General features: G+C 35.4%; 1 protein-coding gene across 4 annotated transcripts in view; it reads right to left on the bottom strand.

Annotated features, from left to right (window-relative positions):
- LOC150105709 (histidine--tRNA ligase, cytoplasmic-like) overlaps nt 1–19294 on the bottom strand; it is a 169298-nt gene that overhangs the window by 117139 nt on the left and 32865 nt on the right. For all 4 annotated transcript variants that reach the window (XM_090395024.1, XM_090395026.1, XM_090395027.1 and 1 more), the window contains exon 5: nt 5385–5603. In XM_090395024.1, coding sequence (XP_090251150.1) covers nt 5385–5603 — 219 coding nt within the window. The remainder of the gene's footprint in view (nt 1–5384; nt 5604–19294) is intronic.

Below are 19294 nucleotides of genomic sequence, written 5' to 3'. Positions count from 1 at the left end.
GTTCTGGAAAGCCTTTTCAATATATTTAGTTTTCTGAGAGCCCTGTTGGAAGTGTCAGAAATGTGTTGAGCAAAATGTAATTCCTCGTCAAGCGTAATACCAAGGTATTTTGGATTTGCAACTTTTTTCAATTAGCCTGTTGTTGATCATGACTTTAAGATTGTAGGAATGTCTATTTTTCATGCCTGTACTAAAGGTGCTTAATTTTGTTTTATCTGGGTTGATTTTGAGTTTAAGTTCATCTGACCATTTTTCTAATCCTCTCATGGATTTGTTTAGAATCTCTTCCGATTCTTTAATTTTGTCACTAGTGTGCCAGATGGCTATATCGTCTGCATAATAAGATATTTATGTGTTTTCTGTAAGGTAAGGTAAGAATGAATGTTATTGATGTATAAAAGGAATAGTAAGGGACTGAGTATCGAGCCCTGGGGAACACCAGCCTCTCTGCTCTCTGGATATTGCTGCATTGATTCTAACCTTGATCTTTCTTCCTCTCATGAAGTTAGTGATCCAGATTAAGGCATTTCCTCTGATTCCCATATCATGTACTATTTGTATTAAATTTTTGATCCAAACACAGTCAAAAGCAGTGATTATATCAAGGAATATGGCAGTTGTCTTTTTTTGTTGTTGTTGTTGGTTTTTCTGTCATCGAATGATAGGCTCTATACGCAGTTTGGTAGAAGTTAATTTTCTTAATTTTTATGAGTCTGGAGTGTATAATTCTTTCAGTAATTTTACGGAGTATACTGCTAATGCGATAGTCTATAGCTTTGATGTTCTGGGTGGGGCATTTTTGTCAAGCTTTAGGATAGATACAATAATTGATTTTTTCCATTCTTTTGGTAGTTTGCCTGTTCGCCAAGAAGTATTAAGAATGTCTAGAAGTTGTTCCTTGGTGTTTTTGCCAAGGTGTTTGACCATATGACCAAAGATTAGATTATTATCAGGAAATTAATTAGGTGCAATTTTCTCGATTGATGAATTTGGTTCACTTAGTGTAAGTTCTTCAGACAAGATATCATTAGATTGGTATGTTCTTACTTGTTTTTTAGTATCTTACTTGTGAGTTTATTGAAGGTCTTGTCCTCTCTGTTATACTGAAGTTTGAATAATTTTTTTGACAGTTTGTTTGCCATTTCTTGATCTGTTATAGCTTTTTGCCCAGTATTTATGATGAGTTTGTTTTCTGATGGTTCTCTTCTTTGATGTTGTCTAGGATTCTAATAATGTTCCAGTGTTGGCTGTCTTTTCTTGGATCCAGGTTACTACAAAGCTCTGCCCATTTCTCTTACTTGCACTTCCAAATTTCCTACTCTATTTGTGTGTGTTATATCTATTAATTTCATTCTAAATTGATCAGTTCTATTAATTCTAAATTGTTCATTGATATTATCTCATTTCATAATCATTGAAACAATATTGTGATCTTTCCAGTATAGTATCCAGGTATTTTTCTGTTTGCCTCTTGGAATTATTGCTTTGGCAGCTTTACTGATGTGTATAGTAAAGATTTGTAATTTTCTATCAAGGTTTCCAGAGACAGGTTCATCTTGACAAAGGTCCTCCAAGATTTGGGTAAACCTTGTCCAGTCAGCTTTTCTAAAGTTCCATGTCCTCCTGATTTGCTGTTCTTGATCAATCTTGAAGTTTAGCTTTCTTACTATGGGTCAATGGCATTTCCCAAAATTTTCCATTGTGCCCTTGATGGAATGCTATAATTAATAGCTGTGATGTTGATAGCAGATTCAGTTCCCTAGTTTTAGAGAGACAAGTACTCTGTCTATTGTTAATTGTTGTGAGTTCCAAATCTGTAAAGAGGTCTTCCAATTGTTGACCTTTATGGTCTAAATCGGTGGAGCCCTACGTTGGGCTTTTTTTGTATTTAGGTCACCAAGTATGATGGTTGTGTCAGTTAAAGGTTCACTTAGCTTGTCGATGATGTCTGTGTCAATATTTGTACATTAATGATACAGGATATGATTTGACAGGAATGTTCAGTTGCTTGCTTGCTGATACTGAACTGGGATGAGCAATGATAAATGAAGGTAATGCAGAGATCTTGCAGGAAGACTTACATAAGCTAGCAATATGGGCAAAAGCAAATGATTACCAGTTTAATGTGACTAAGTGATGTACATTGAGAAGAAGAGATCACAAGCTGTATACTGTATTGATGGAACTGAAATGCATGAAACTGATGAGGGCTGAAAGACATGGGAATAACTGTGGACAGGGAGTTGAAGTTTAGAGGGCAGGTTGTGAAAGTAGTCAAAGAAGCACATCAGATTACGTGAGTATTGAAGAACACACACATTAACAAATGGAGATAGAGAGGTTATTCTTCCCATATATAAGGCTATAATAAAGTCATATCTGGACTACTGAGCACAGATCTGGATACCCAGATTCATTTGGAATGAAGAAGTGATGGAAAAGATCCAGAAGTGAGTGACAAAGATTGTGGATGGTTCTATGGAAGATTCACTGTGAGTATAGATTGATGGTCTGTGTGCTTCAAAAACTAGCTGATAGGCAAAAAAGAGATGACATGATAGAAGCATATAAGTTATTAAAGGGGTTTCATATGATTGACACTAAAGACTTTTTTTTTTTTTTCAGTACATGTCAGGAAGGAAGAGAACAGGGGGATCACCAACGAAAATTGTGTAAGAGTGTGGTTAGCATGGGTGTTAAGATTAGATTTTTTGCTTGGAGAGTGGTGAGTGGGTGAAATGAGTTGCCAGAGATGGTTGTGAGCACTTCATCAATGAATACGTTTAAGGAGAGGTATGATAGATATTGTGTAAATAATGACTAGTGATGAATCTCCATAATGAGTCTTCTGACTGCAAAAAATAACTCATAAATAATCAGAATTTCCTACTTTTGGTTCAAGAGAAAAGTTTTTTCCCCCTCATGGAAATTTTTTTTACACTGAGCAATAATCAATATAATAATTAAACAGTCCCATAAATACACATATCTACAGGCATAAATATTTACCCTTAGAGCAATGTTTCCCAAACTTTCAGTACCTATATACCCCTTTTAATATTACAGTGACACCAGCATATCCTATCCTCAGGCAACGGCAATTTGGGAGAAGTTATAAGAATATTCTATCCAAACATGAATTAATTATAAAGATATTTAATTTATAACATTTGCTTTATAATACATTAAAAACATACCAAACAATTTTTTAATTATTAAATGTTTTCAGTTATACAAATCCAATACAGATACAGCAGAAACAAAACAAAAAATATGAAATTTTAAATTTTCAATAATAAAAAAGCTTAATGAAACAAATGAAAACAAGTTTTGATTATGCAGTTCAAACTATTTGAATTTAAACTTTCAATGAAAACAGTTTGAGCCATGTACGAGGGTGGTCAGAAAAGTTCTCGGCCTAACAACGAAAAAACAAATTTATAATTTCAAAATTATTTTTATTTTTCAACATAATCTCCCTTAAGACTAATATGTTTATTTCAGCAATGCTCCAGCACCATCATCCTGTAGTGGTTCTCAGTAAGATCTGCAAAATACCCCTATACAGCTGCAATTACCTCTTGATTCGAAGAAAAATGCTGACCATAGGAAGAGTTTTAGTTTTGGGAAGAGATAGAAGTCAGAGGGAGCCAAAAAGGGTGGATGTTCCAACAATTCATAGTATAGATCCTTTAATTTTCCCACTGCCAAAACTTTGTGAGCATGTGCATTGTCCTGATGGATGATTTTTTTCTTCTGCAAACCGAGTCTTTTCTCACAGATTTTTTCATCTAGTCTGGTTAAAAGATCGAAATAATATTCCCTGGTTATTGTCAAGATAATTAATAAACAAAATGCCTTTAGTATCCCAAAACACCAATGCCATGACCTTTCCTGCTGATGGAACTGACTTTGTCTTCTTTGGCATTGAACAACTGGCTTCTGTCCATTGTTTAGACTGCTATTTGGATTCTTGTGTGTAATGGTGAATCCATGTCTCATCCATAGTGATAAATCGATGTGCACAAAATCAGTTTTATTCTTGTTAAAAGACTCCAAGCACTATTCAGAGATTTTCATGCAAGTGCGTTTTTGATCTGCTGTGAGCAAGGATGGCACCCATCTTGTGCAAAGCTTTTTCGTTTGCAATTCTTCATACAAAATATATCCTATACATTCCTTCGAAATGTCTATAGTCTCCGCAATTTCACACACTTTGACTCACCGGTCATCCAATACCATATCATGCACTTGATCAATGATTTCTGGTGTTGTTACATTTTTTTGGACATCCTTCATGTGGATCATCTTCAAGGCTGGTACGGTCACATTTAAACTTTGCAGCCCATTTCTTAATTGTAGAAAACGATGGAGAAGAATGCCCATAAACTTTTATGAACTTCGAATGAATTTCTTTTGGCATTAAACCTTCTTTTACAAAGAATTTTATAACTGCATGATACTCAGTTTTATCCATTTCAAGGGATATAGACAACACTTTTGCTTCAGACAGCTGTATGAAACAAACTACTTGAAAGAATGACATGCAATTTCACATAGATGCTTATGACAGATGTATCAACTTAGAAAAAAAAATCGCCGATAGTGTTGCCATCTATGGTCAAGGCCGAGAACTCTTCAGACCACCCTCGTAGATGAAATGCAACTGTGCCATCAACCAGATGGGGTGCTAACAGAAGTCAGTTGATAGATGCCAAGAGACACATTTTGTTTAAAAGTTCATTCAGATTTTTTAGTTATTAAAAAATTAACAGAATAGATTTGCACTTATCTGTGACAATACCACCAAAAGTATAACAGTTTTTTAAAAAAAAGATAATCAAAAATTTTTTAAAAAAAGTACCTCATGTTCCCCTAAAGACCTTTCACGTACTCCTGGGGTACGCATACTACACTTTGGGAAACAATGCCTTAGAGAATGCAGCAGAGGAGTGGCATGCCATCTGAATTAATTCACTGTAACCCCCTACCAGAAAACTTTACCCATCCTAAGAGATGGATGAGCTGAAGAAGAAGAAGAATTAATTAATAAACTAATTATTAAAATGATTCCTACTGTGAATTAATAGGTATATCACTTTGAAGAAAATAAAATGAAATTTCTTTTGTTCATCTTGATCTATAATATTGTTGTATAATAACACAGCAACGTGTTCCATTATGTATTTCAAAATGGTATTTATTGACACATATCTCTACATGAAATACTGAAAAAAAAAATTATTGTAGAAGAGAATAAAGAAATATAAAGATGTCAAGTGTATGCCTTGTGACAATAATATTAGAAAACCAGCACTTATTAGTACTAAAAAAAGACTTAAAACTTATTAAACACTATTAACTAAAAAACAGTCTCTACTTACACACTGATAAAATTCTCTGTAACGACCTCGTCTAGTATCATCCTTTCTGTACACTTTTCCAATATGATATCGCTTCATATTTGTTATCTTATACATTGCAAGATAACGTGCAAAAGGAACTGTCAGATCATATCGCAAGGACAACTTGACATCTGTTTCTTTATGAACAAGGTCATAAATTAATTTGCTCTCTTCACCATATTTATCTGTGAGAATGTCCTATTATGAAATGCCAGAAAATATATATTTAATATGTCAATGAAATTTATGTTTATAATTTGAAAAATAGAACCCAACCTATAACCTACATAGAAGCAGTATTCTATTTTTCATCCAAATCTCTGAGTGTCATTAAAAAAAAAAAAAAAAAAAAGCATGATAATCAGAGATTCGGGTATATAAATCATATAAAAAGTATAAACTCATTATATTAAAAAAATACATAAAATTCCATTTCAGTGAGTCGCAGAGAGGAAAAAGCTTCCATATTAGAATGGCTAATTTACTTTTAACTATCATCATCATCAAATTCCTGCCATGTACCCTCAAGGGGTATACAGGATATGACAGTACTACATGAAAAAATTACATCATTACTAACTTCCTATCTACAATTTTCCTCCAAATCAGATCTTATATTTCTATCGTCTAAGGCACTTTGTATCGTATCAATCCACCTATATCTTAGTCTTCCTCTGGGTCGTTTTCCTGCCAACCTGGCAGAGAACACTTGTTTTGCTAATCTTTCCTCTCCCATTCTATTTAAGTGACCATACCACCTGAGATAGCTCTGCTAATGCATTCCTGGATGCTGACAATATCAAGTTCTTTCCTAATATCCTCATTTTTAATATGATATTGCATTTGATGCCATCTGTTCACGCCTCTAATCTTTCTCGGGACTCTCATATCTGCGGTCTCTAGTCTTTGGTCAAGTGTTTTACTTCTGACCCAGCTCTCAGATCCATAAGATAAAACTGGTTTGAACACTGTCTTGTATACAGCTAATTTAGTGTTCCGACTAATTTCTCTCTTATTCCATATGAATTTATTCAATTGACCTCCCACCATACCAGCTTTGCTGATTCTGTTGTCAATTTCTATATTTAATTTACCATCTTCAGTAAAAATCGTGCCTAAGTAACTGAAATGTTTTACTTGTTCCACAGGTTCTCCATTCACAACACAGTTGACATTTTCAATGATTCTGCCTATTTTCATTGTCTTTGTCTTTTTATTGCTGACCTTCATACCATATCTATTACAACAGCTATTCAATTTAGTCAGAGAATCTTGCAGACTTGTAGCGGATTTATTTAGAAGTATAACATCATCCGCATAAAGCAAAGAGCTGACATTAACATCTCCAATTTTGATATCAGGTTTAATACCACTTTCCTTCATAATGTGATCCATATAGATAGTGAATAACAGAGGGGATAATGTACATCCTTGTCTCACACCAGATTTAACATTAAACCATCTTCCTGTACTTCCTTCAATTCTAACTGCTGACTTACAACTCAAATAAAGACTAAGTATTGCTTGACATAATGCCCCATTGACACCATATAACTGCAGCGTATTGAATAGCTTCTCTCTTGGCACCTTATCATATGCCTTTTCCAAATCGACAAAGCTTAAATACAGATCTTTGTTATATTCCCATGCTTTCTCGACTATTTGTCGTAAAGTGAAGATCTGATCCTGACAGCCTCTGTTTGGCCTGAATCCAGCTTGTTCTTCACCAAGCTTTTCTTCCACAATTCTTCTCAACCGTTTCTCAAGTATACTTACATAGATCTTGCCAGGAACACTTAGTAGGGAAATACCTCTGTAATTCTCACATTCAGTTTTATTTCCCTTTTTATATATGGGTACTATGAGAGCTCTACTCCAATCATCGGGAATTCGTCCCTCTGTCCAGGCTTTCTGAACTATGCAGTGCAGCCACTGTAAGACTCTTATACCACCATACTTCAGCATTTCTGGTCGAATATCATCTACTCCTGCTGCCTTTCCACATTTCAAGCCTTTGATGGCTTTTTCTACTTCTTCAAGTATGGATATGTATTCCTGACTGCATGCCTGGTCAGTGTTTTTTACCACTGTGCTGTCATTACTGCTTGTTTCATTTAGCAGTTTTTCAAAGTAATTACTCCATACTTCAAGGATATCTTTTTCTCTCGTTTTCGTGTCACCTTTATCATCTCTAACTCCTTTTACAGCACTCTTTCCTCCATTCCTAAGTTTCTTCAACAACCTCCAGAATATTTTGCCACCTTCTTGATATTTATTTTCTATATTCTTGAAAATGTCCTCCCATGACTTTTGTTTAGCTAGTTTTACACACTGTTTAGCTTTCTTACATTTGTCTCTGTATTCTGTAAGAGTAAAAGCTGACTTATTTGCCAGGAACTTTTGATATGCTTTCTTCTTTTCCTTCACTGCCTCTTTAACTTCCTGTGTCCACCAGGGAGTTCTGATTTTTTTATCCTTGCACACAACCTCACCACATGCCTCCCTGGCAGAATCAATCAGTTTTCTTCAGAGTTTGCCACTGAATCTCCAAGGTTTGATTCCTATTATCAAACTCTTTCATTTTTTCTTCAATAATCTTTCTGTATTTTAGTCTACAGTTCACATCGGAGAGCTGCTCAACTTTTGTTCGCTTTAAAACTTTCTTACATGTTATTCTTTTCAATATGAAATTCAATTTTATCCTGCTCAAAGCTAAATAGTGATCACTTCCAATTTCAAATCCTCTGTACACTCTGGTGTCCTGCACCAGGGAGAAAACATCACTATCAACAATAACATAGTCAATGAGACTTTTCTTATTCCTAGCTTCTTCTCTCCATGTGAATTTGTGCACATTTTTATGTTGGAACATGGTGTTAGTAATAACCAGTCCATGTCCTGAGCAGAAATCCAACAGATATTTGCCATTATTATAAGCTTTGCTCTTTTCTCCAAATTTTCCCAAAATATTTTTGTATGTCTCACAATCATTTCCTACTCTGCTATTTAGATCCCCAACAAGGACCAACTTTTCCTTTTTCATTGTGTCAGTTGCTTTTTCTAAAGCGTCAAAAAATTCCTCCACTTCTACCTTAGTAGAACCTTCTGTGGGACCATAGGCACAAATAAGTCTCATTGTCCAGTTCCCCATTCTCATATTTGCCCACATTACTTTACTTGAGACTGACTGCCATTCAAGAAGATTAGCCTCGTATTTTGTGTTGAATATTATGGCTACTCCTTCTTTTCCTTGATTGTTATTGCCTGAATATAACATTTTGTATTTATTGCTCAGAAAGATCTCACCAGTTTTGGTCTTTTTTGTTTCAGTCACCCCTATTATGTCGATCTGGTACTTATCTAATTCCTCATCTAGCTCCATTTCTTTGCCATTCAGGCTTCTTACATTGATAGTACCGATCTTTAACTCTGGTGATGTTGAGTTGGGGTTTGTTTTCAGATTTGTTCCAGTAGCTGACTTTTCGCTGTTCGCCCTGGTTCCCTGGCGAAAACAACGGGGGCCTTGTTTAACTGGGCGATGCCCCAGCCGGCATGAAATTTTGTCATGTTGTACCATCATTTTTTTTTTATTTTGGTTTAACCAATAAGAATACAATTTGGTCGGCTAAATCCCAAATTGCCAGCCCATCCTCGTTCGCTCAGTATCAAAGTAAATACCCAACAGGGTGCACCACGAGAAGGTGAGGGTTGGACATTAGGTCAGAAGCCCTGGTCGGTTCTCCGCATTCCTTTAAAGGCTATGTGGAGGTCTCCTCTCAGTTATACAGCTTTGACCCTTAAGCACCCCACTTTTAACTATAACTTTTAACTATAACCTTTTTAAAAGGTTAAGGTGACTGGATTATCCTCATCCCATTGAAGGATGATATACAGACCAATGTTTAAGGCACTCATTGAAGATGATCTTGAAAGGCCTGGGATGTCTGAGCACTTCATGGTTTGTCAAATGAGTAGGATGAAAGGAGAGAACTATAATCAAGAAAGCTGCAAATAAAATTAATGGTGATTGAGAGAATAGGTCATTTATGTATAAGAAAAATAGCATACATTGCTAATCTGATATTGGCCATGTAGTTAGCATTTTCACTCTAGAACCAATAAGCTATGGATTCGAATCCCACTGCAGGCATGAATGTTTGTGATTGCCCTTAGGTGGAAGATGAATTTCATTGCCTGGTGCGAGACCACTGCTCTGCTTATTGGTGACCTAAGGTGGCTTGAAAATGTTCCATATTTAATATTTAGTCCCTTCCAGATTATGTAGAAATAAATAAAAAGTATAAAAATATCATAAAATTAATTTTAAAAAATGGAAAAAATTCATAGCTCACCGATATTACTAATGTACTACAGGTTTACAACCTTTCATGGGGTGGAGGTTGCATAATAAAAAGTAATAATAATAGTCCTGAGGTAGTACTGCACTGGTTGTGAAGCTCAAAGACTTGGAGTCATTTACCATGACCAAAGAGAAAGATAGCTACCCAAATAGAGAGGGTGACAGGTGGACCAAAGGATGACAATACGCATAGTGAGCTTTGATGCTAGATATTATCAAAAGCTTTGGAAATGTCAAGAGCAACAGCTTGTTTCTCCAAACCTTTCCATGGCACATGTTCAATTTTTTTTTACATCATTAGAAGAAGAAGATGGAGGAATGGTAGTGGCCAATTCAAAGGAGCAATGCCAATGAAAGTACTTATAGAAAAGGCATAGAACAAAAGCAGAGTGCCTATAGGAAAGTAATTGAAGGGTGTCTGTGAGTGAAGGATCATCTATCAAGTGGATTGTCCTCTTCAAATATTATCCAGAATTCTTAGGGAGATCTTGGGTGCTCCACCTCAAATATGGGGAAAAATACTGTGAAGTTGGTCAGATCTGAGACTTATAAAGAGTTAGGAGTTAAGAGGAATAAAAGATATTCCTCTTAACTCCTAACATTTATTTCCATAAATGTTAGGAGTTAAGAGGAAAAGAATGAAAAAGAACACTTTTAGAGGCTATGCATGCAATATGTTTGTGCCAGGATAAACTGGCTGTGACAGTCAACCCAAGAAGAGAAAACTGATCTTGAAAGGAAATTGGAAGATTATCAAAAGTAAGAGGGAGAAAGATCTTACCTTACTGCATAATGAATGACTAATGATGAAGCTGACTAATGAAGAAATCCAATCAGAGAGAGCAAGAGGGAGGCCATAAGATGGCAGCTTGTTCAGAAAGCCTTGGTGCCAGACATGATCGACTGCCTTTGAAATATCAAGAGCGATAACATGGGTTTCTTCAAATATTTCCATGGTCTGTGTCCAAAGGTGGGTGGGATTAGCTAGGAAGTCAGCTGTAGAATGAGAATGGCATAATCCATATTGGTGATTGTTAATTAAATGTTGAGTCTCTAGGTAATGAAGAAGTTGCTTGTTGATAACCTTCTCCATCACTTTTGAAAGTACTAAGGTGAGAACTGGCTGATAGATGGCTGACTTTTATCTCCCTTTTTAGGTACTGGCTGAATGTAGGCTTGGTTCCATGCTGTTGGGTAGATGCTAGTAGAATATGATAGCTTATACAGATAATATAGGATGGGTATTAATTCTGGAGCACAAGTTTTGAGCCCAACTGGAAGAATACCATCTGGACTAGGAGCTTTATTAGCATTGAGATTAATCAAGGGTTTCCCTATGTCCTTTTGGGGAAAGTTCAAAAAAAAAGGCAGCTATGGGCAGTTTGTGGTAATGCAGGAGGTGATTTGCCTTGGTCATCTGGACAAGATTTGAAGAAAAAAAAAATTAATGCCAAAAAAAAACAAAAAAAAACCAGCCTTAGCAAAGAACCAGAAGGCTCGACTGCTGGTTGAGCAGGAAGAAAGTTTATTGCATTTCATTCTTATAAAGTCTGTTTTGGAATCATTGTGCAAGCTGAATAAGAAGCTGGAGTTTTTAATTTAAGCCATTGAAACATAAGCTGCATTTTTATCATGGACTGCAGAGGTGCTTTTTTTTTTTTTTTTTGAGAACCAGGACTTGTACACAGGTCAGAGGTTTACAGTGGAGTGAGAAATTAAAGCTCTCATTCCAGTGAGGATTATTTCAGTCATTAGTTCAGTGTAGACGTTTGAATTGGGAGAGCAAACACAATAACCTGACCATGGAAAAGAGAGAGAAAAATTTCAGAGGTCATCCCTGTTGGCACAATTATAGTGCCATAGGGTATGAGGCTGAGCTTGGCTAGGAGGAGAAGGATGAACTGTAGAGAAGGAGACTTGAATAAGATTGTGGTCAGAATTGCCAAGGGGAAAGCAGACATCCACAATGTATTTGGAAGGAGAGTTATTAAGAAAAGCTTCAGAGTGTTGGAAGAATGATGAGGAATGTCTGGTATTCTGGTCAGTAGATTAACTATTTGTGTTAGGTCATGACTGATAGCAAATGATTCAGCTTCCCTTCCAGCTTGATCAGTGAAGTAGGAGAAATGAGTTTGTATTATGGACATGAAAGTCCCCTAGGAAGGGGACAATCTTGCAATTTGGGTAACTAGTTTGTAAGAAATCCATTTTTAGTGATAGTATTATAACGTGTCATCATAGTAGGTATTATTTACTTAATATGGTTTAACTCCTTTACTTAACTATCTCTTGAATAATTTGTCCTATCTCAGCAGTGCCTATAATGTGTCTGTCTTTGTCTTACTATTATATACTTCAGCCCCTTAGATTATCACATGCACAAGTCTGATCTACAAAGGGATTATCTCAAGGTAAAGCCAACTCCTTGGTAACAAAGCTTCTGAAGTTAACTTCTCTTAAGGTTCTGGGAAAATTTATTTGTTGCGCTGCGCCACCCAGAACCCTTAGATTGGAAAAACTTCTCAGTCAAGAAGTGAACCTTCAGATATGCACATGGTTAATCTAATCTATTTCTATACTAAGTTATCAATTATCAATACCTTCTATAATCAACCATGTTTGCAGTCGTGGTCTTAATTAACAATTATCTCCCGCTTAGATCCAAATAATTTATGAGTGGTGCATCGGATTCTTAGACACAGGCAACCAAATTAATAAGAGCAAAAGGTTTATTTAACATAATGATCATCATACAGAATAAAATAAAGAATTTTCAATTATCACTGTACTACTAGATTACAAAGTAAAATTAATTAATATACATCACACAGTAATTAATACTACAAAAAACATTATGTTCAAAGATTCAAAGCTCGCATTCTTAGATTATAAAACCAATAATGACTTTTAGGTGTTAATCAAACTGTCTGGATTAGACACCTCTACAGCTCTTAAACATAGCTAGCAATCAACACAAGTACAATTATAATACATAGCACATATATTGCTCACCGACTACGATTAAAATATCACAGTTCTGTCTTAATTTTAGATAGAGTCTCAAAACTTTATGAAGGTCTATGATTCTTAAGTTACAATTACCTTCCTCTCACACACATTACTTGATTAAAGGTTTACTATACCAAACTCGAGGATTCCTCATGTTTGTCCTTTCAATTCTTGGATTCCTTTCCTTCCAAACATTTTCTTCCCTCTATGTTAAGGCTAAAATTCCTGTCAGCTTAGGTTGGTCCTCATGGAGTCTGCATACCGATCATTTATGCCTAGAATATTCTTAGCGCGAGGCAATTCTGCATCCATAAGGTACGCTACCTGGCCACTATTTTTTCCGGAAGTTGCCCGTTGCTTCTAAAATCCTCTATTCGTTCATCGTAGGGCTTGGAAACCGCGATCCCTCTAATCATGACCTGACACCTCTGACTTCTGCCACCGAGAGAGAACAGAGACTCCAGACAAAAAAAAAGCAAAAAGTCTTTTTTTTTGGGGGGGGGGTTCCAGTCCTTTAATATCCACCCCTTCCGGGACTCCTTGTAAAAATTTTCAGCCAGCACGTTATTCCTTTGCACTCGTGGGTCTTGCCTTTTCAAAGAGTCTTCCCCGAAAACTTAGGTCGCCCCGTGCCGTATGTGCACGTGACCGCTTGAGGCAACTTACTAATCTGGTGTCTTGCCTGCGTACTTTGACCTTATAATCTCAGTTGGTTATATGCAATTTACACAGTAATTCTTTTATATCAATCTAACAGAAAATATGTATATAACAAATTCATTGTCTAACATACAATTTAATAGGTATTTTACACGGGAATATTCACAAGTTATACACTAATTACGGTATCCAATATTTGTCAGGCTATACGCAACTTATACTAAAATACAAGCATATCCTTTTCAAGGGTTTTAACTTGTCAAATTATGAATGAAACATCCTTAGTGAATTGTATTCATTCACAATTTAACAATAGGTAGTCAAAAAGGGCAGCATGATTGTGAGAGTTAGGGGAGTGGTAAAGGTAGCAAATGAAAGTTGTAAAACAAAGTGAGGAAATCTTGAGCCTGAGCAGAACAAAAAGCAGAGATTCCAGGTTGGATAATCTCTGACAAGGGATATATCAGATTTTACAAAAGCACATGTTCCTCTCTTTTTGCAGAATACATTCTGCAGAATGTAGCTGGAACAGTTGAGGTGAGCTGTGGAGGATGTCAATTGAGGTTCTGTTAGGAAAAAGAGATGATCAAGTTTTGATGTCTGTAAGTGGTGGTGTGTATATCACTGATGCTTGTATTAATGCTTCAAAAATGAATATGGAAGTGTTGTTTTTTATTGGAAGAAATTTATTTTTAAAAAATTTAAAAAATGGCAATATTTTGGGAGAAAATGGGACATATTTATTTATTCCAAGATTTTTTTTGTTGTTGTAATTTTCATATTTTTAGATTTTTTTGTGGTGGGTGTTGTGATGTAGGCTAGGAAGTCAGTCATGGACCTTGAATAATGGTATCCATACTGGTGGTTGATGATTAACTGGTAAACTTCTAGGTGGTGAACAAGTTGACTCTTCATTATTGTGATGAGGACCAAAGTGATGGAGCTTGGTTAGTAGTTTGACAGTAGACTTCTAGCTCCTTTTTTTTTTTTTTTTTTTTTTTTTTGAAATAGGCTGAATTATGATTGCTTCCATGCATTGGGATAAGTACCGGCTAAAGTATTAAAGATTGCAGAGAAATATAGGACAGCTAATAGCTCTAAGCACAATATCTGAGCACAACTGGAGAGATGTCATCAGGACCAAAAGACTTTTTAGTGTCCAAGTTATTTAGTAATTTTCTGCTCTACACAGTAAATGCTGCACAAGCAATGAATTTTATCAACTCCCAATTTATGGACAAGTGCAGAAGTTTTGGTGGACATAATAACCTAGAAATCTTGACTTCTAATTCAGAAGTGCAGATTTCTGAAATCTGCACTTCTGAATTAGAAGGAACTGTCAGAGGTATATGTCTAAAATTCTGTTAATCATTAATCATCTTCAGTTCATACCCATTGAGGATGAAAGCATGCCTGAAATACCAGAGTTCTTCAAATGAATACAGGACATCAAATATTTTGGCAAAAACAGAAATGCTGTATATTCATCATGACAGTTTTACAAAAAAAAATTAAAGACCCTCAGAAATGTTCCATACCTCTCCCCCTCACACATATAAAGTGAATCAAAAACCAAATTTTAATCCTACACCAAGTTTGGCCTGCATTCATCAAAAATCTTCTAACCACAGATATGAGATATGACATGCATTATACCTCAGAATGCAACAGAAACAACTAGTTGTTTTTGAATAATTGAAAATTATTTAATCCCAACAGCTTTTTTGTCATTCTCATTATATGTATTGGACTCTTGAAGTTGGTGAAAATATCGGTTATGTAATTGTTCTTTATAGTATTTTTATAACAATTCTTAAATCCCTGGTAATGTAAATCTGACACGTTACAAAACTATTTAGATTTTTTGTTAGTTTAATAAAATCTAATTCTGGTTAATAAGTATGTAGTCCATACCAGAATCAAAACATTAGATATAGCCAGTCAAGGGTTATTTTGAATTATGGCCAAAGCCACTATGGGTTAGTGTATTATGTCTATTAATTGCACATGTTCTTCTGGCTGGTTTGTTTTGTGGGATGAAAAAAAATCCTTCTAGGAAAACTCATAGGCAGGATCAGCTAATTCAGCTGAAGCTGAATTAGTTGATCTAATAGACAGGGTTTCTTCCTGATCAGAATGTCCACTGATATTATCTACAAACCAACAAATGGTACATCAAAAATATTTGATGTCCTGTATTCATTTGAAGAACTCTGGTATTTCACGCATACTTTTTTCCTCAATGGGTATGAACTGAAGATGATTAATGATTAACAGAATTTTAGACATATACCGCTGACAGTTCCTTTATTCAGATTCCCCAAACTAAGATGAGTTTCTTGAGAATATCTGGCATACTGCTGAAGGATAACAAAAGAAAAGGAGAGGAAAAAAAAAAAAGAGGTCGGCAAAAATACAAAGAACAAGCTTGTGTATTGGCTATCACTTTTTATTTTTGATAGTAGGGCACTGTGTAGCTCAGTGGATGCTATGTGCCTTTCATGATGCTAAATCGCCCAAAGAGAGAGCATCATAAGTTCGATTCTAGTCGCCGACTAGAGGGACTTTTACGAAGCCTTTTTTCAACTGGTTCAGGAGTTAGTCAATCTCTAGCATGGGCAAGCAGATTTTTTTCCCAGAAACAACTCTCTGATATCTACCAGAGAACCAATCACCAATCCAATCTATTAACTTAATTATAACATATAGACACATTTACACAAGAATATTATATTTTAATTTGCCAAATATTTCAGTCTGAAAATAACAGACTGTCTTCAGTGACTACATAGGAACAGTTTTTAACAGGTGGAATACCAACAATTGATCATTCAAAAGTAGAACAAGCCGTGTGATGTTATATCGCTAAGCATTAAAGAGAGGAAAACATTTTTTATCAGAGTAATGATTAAATTAAAGATATTAATTCACAAATTCATATAATAATCTTAAGTTATAAATAACATTAGACTAATGTAAAAATTAAAAGTCTTAATTTAAAAAAAAAAAATTATATATATAGTAATGTGTTATCCTGATTAAACTTTCCCATATTTTTGGTAAAGATATACAGTCATTTCAATTCAAGTTAGGGCATTGAAGTAAGGCCTCGCACTTTCTTTAAATAAATTCAAATTCATAGCAACATCTGCATAGGAGGCGAGTCTTGGACCAAAGGATGTTGTGGCTTGTCTCTATTCCATGCTGAGCAAATCCAGACTTATCAGATTTGTTGTGCTGAATGTATGATTGATGTTCTTGAATTCTTTTTTCTATAGAGCGTCCTGTTTGTACAAAGTAGGACAGATTGCAGTTACAAGGAACTTGATACACACCAGGCAGAGACATAGTTGAGCGTTTATCTTCAGAAGAGGGGAAATACGTGGATATTTTGTTAATAGATATAGAAGTGGCTGTTAAATGGTATTTCTTCAGAATTCTTGAAATTGGTTCTGAAATACCGGAAATATAAGGAATTGGAACTCGACATATTGAATCTTTGTTGTTTTGGATTGGCTTGTAAGAATCGAATAGATGTTGTGTACTCTTTTCGCAGAAGCCATTTAATTTCATGTGGTGTTTGATAGTTGAAAGTTCTTTCTGTAATTCATGAGAAGTTGAACAATTAGTTCTGGCTCGTCGGATTAAACATTTTATGATTCCTGTTTTTTGATAAGGATGATGAACAGATTGTTTGAGAATATAACATCCAGTGAAAGTGTGTTTTCTGTAAACTGTTGTTGTTAGAATACCTGAAGGTGAACGGATGAGGAGGACGTCTAAAAAGGATGACTTGTTGTCTTTTTCAATCTCCATGGTAAACTTAATACGAGGATGTAAGGAACTGATTCTGGCTAAAAAGGAAGGTAAGGAATCTCTGTTATGAGGCCACAATGAAAAGATGTTGTCTATATATCTCACCCAAAAGGATGGTTGAAGGAATATAGATGAGAACAGGACGTTTTCTAGATGTTCCAAATAAAAGTTGGCTAGAGCAGGTGAAAGTGGACTTCCCATGGCTGTTCCTTCCACTTGGTTGTAGAATTTGTTTTGACATAAGAAATATCCAGAGTGCATCATGAAATCAAATAATTTTATAATGTCTTGTGGGAAGATGTCAGCAAGTAATTGTAAAGTCCCTTTGAGAGGTACATTAGTATATAGAGATTCTACATCGAAGCTCACCATAAGATCAGTAGGTTGTAATGAGATATTTTTTAATTTATTTAGGAAATCAGAAGAGTTTTTCAAAAAGGAGCGAGATTTGCCTATATGTGATTTCAATAATTTCACTAAATATTTGGCTATGCGATAAGACTGAATCAATACAGTCCACAATAGGACGAAGAGGAATATCTGTCTTGTGTATTTTAGGTAGACCATAAAATCTAGGATGCCTTGCGAAATGAGTTTTTAGCCTTTCAATGGTGTCTGCATCCAAACTTATCACCTCATCTAGAAGGGAGTTTAATTTCTTCAGTTGTCTGTTGGTGGGATCGTGATTAAGCTCTTCATATGTTGAGCGATCTCGAAGTAAAAGAGAAATTTTTCTTCTATAGTTTGAAGAATCCATAATTACTGTTGCTTTCCCTTTGTCTGCTTTAGTGATGACAAGGTGACTGTTGCTTCTTAAATCAACTTTTCTTGTGGCATCCTGTCAAATGCCTTGATAAAATCCAAAAAAATGACAGTGTCTGCCTTACCCTCCTTCATTGCTCTTGTTACTCTATTGTAAAAGGTTACCAGATTACTAAAAAAATGCCCTTTAACAAATCCATGTTGGGCTGCATACCTAATCATCATTTCTCCAAAATCTGAACAACTACAGCCTACTGCCATTCTTATGTAATGATGCCATCTTACCCTCTTTCCACTCTCCAGGAAACTGTTCCATTGTAAGATTTTCATTAAACAGTCAAGTTAATAGCACAATCAGTTCCATAGCACATCCCCATAAAACACATGGTGAAATTCTATGTTGGCTCCCTTTTTAGCCAGTATTTGGAATACATCCTCTTCCTTCTCTTCTGATATGTCATTAATCATTCTTCTAAGAATAAAGCTTGCTGTACCAGGATTAAACACTCTAATAAAGTGATCATTAAATAGCTCAACTATGTCATCTGCTTTGGTCACCTGATTCCCATCTCCATCCACTATCATTTTTCCTCCTACTTGCCACATAGCAAAAAACTCCTTAAGAATCTCCTTGGATTGTAGCACCAGTTTCCTCTCATATTCTAATTTTTCTCTCCTTACAATACTATTCACTTTCCTAGCCTGAGCCTCATATTTCTCATGCAACTGTTCTCCACCTCTCTCTTTATGTATTCCATAAACTTATTTACTTACAACTACCCTTTTATTTCTCTAGTCATCCATTTGACTCCAAATTGCTTTATCTTCTTTACTCAAGGTGTACAACCTGTCATTGCTGTTAACAACTTTTTCTTAAGTATCTCCCATGTACTAATGACCGTTCTTACTTCAAATTCTTTCATCCATTGTACTGCTGCAAGCTTAATTCCACATAAATTTTTTCTGTTTTATACTTCTGCATGCCTATTCATCTCCAAGTCAGGACTACAGGGTCACTCTTACTAATAGGAGGGGGGCAGGAAGTATGGCATCTCAGTCACAATCAGATCCTCATCATCATCATCATATTCCTGACATGTACCCTCAAGGAGTGTACAGGATATGATAGTACTACATGAAAAATTTAAATCATTACTAACTTCCTATCTACAATTTTCCTCCAAATCAGTCTATTACTTGTCAAGACTCCAATATTATCATTATCAGATCTTATTTCCTCCAAATCAGTCTATTACTTGTCAAGACTCCAATATTATCATTA

Source organism: Typopeltis vanoorti, chromosome 6 (genome assembly GCF_054136105.1).
Source record: "Typopeltis vanoorti isolate ZY-2024b chromosome 6, IOZ_Tvanoo_1.0, whole genome shotgun sequence".
NCBI lineage: Eukaryota > Metazoa > Arthropoda > Arachnida > Uropygi > Thelyphonidae > Typopeltis > Typopeltis vanoorti.
This window is presented reverse-complemented; position numbering and strand designations above follow the sequence as displayed.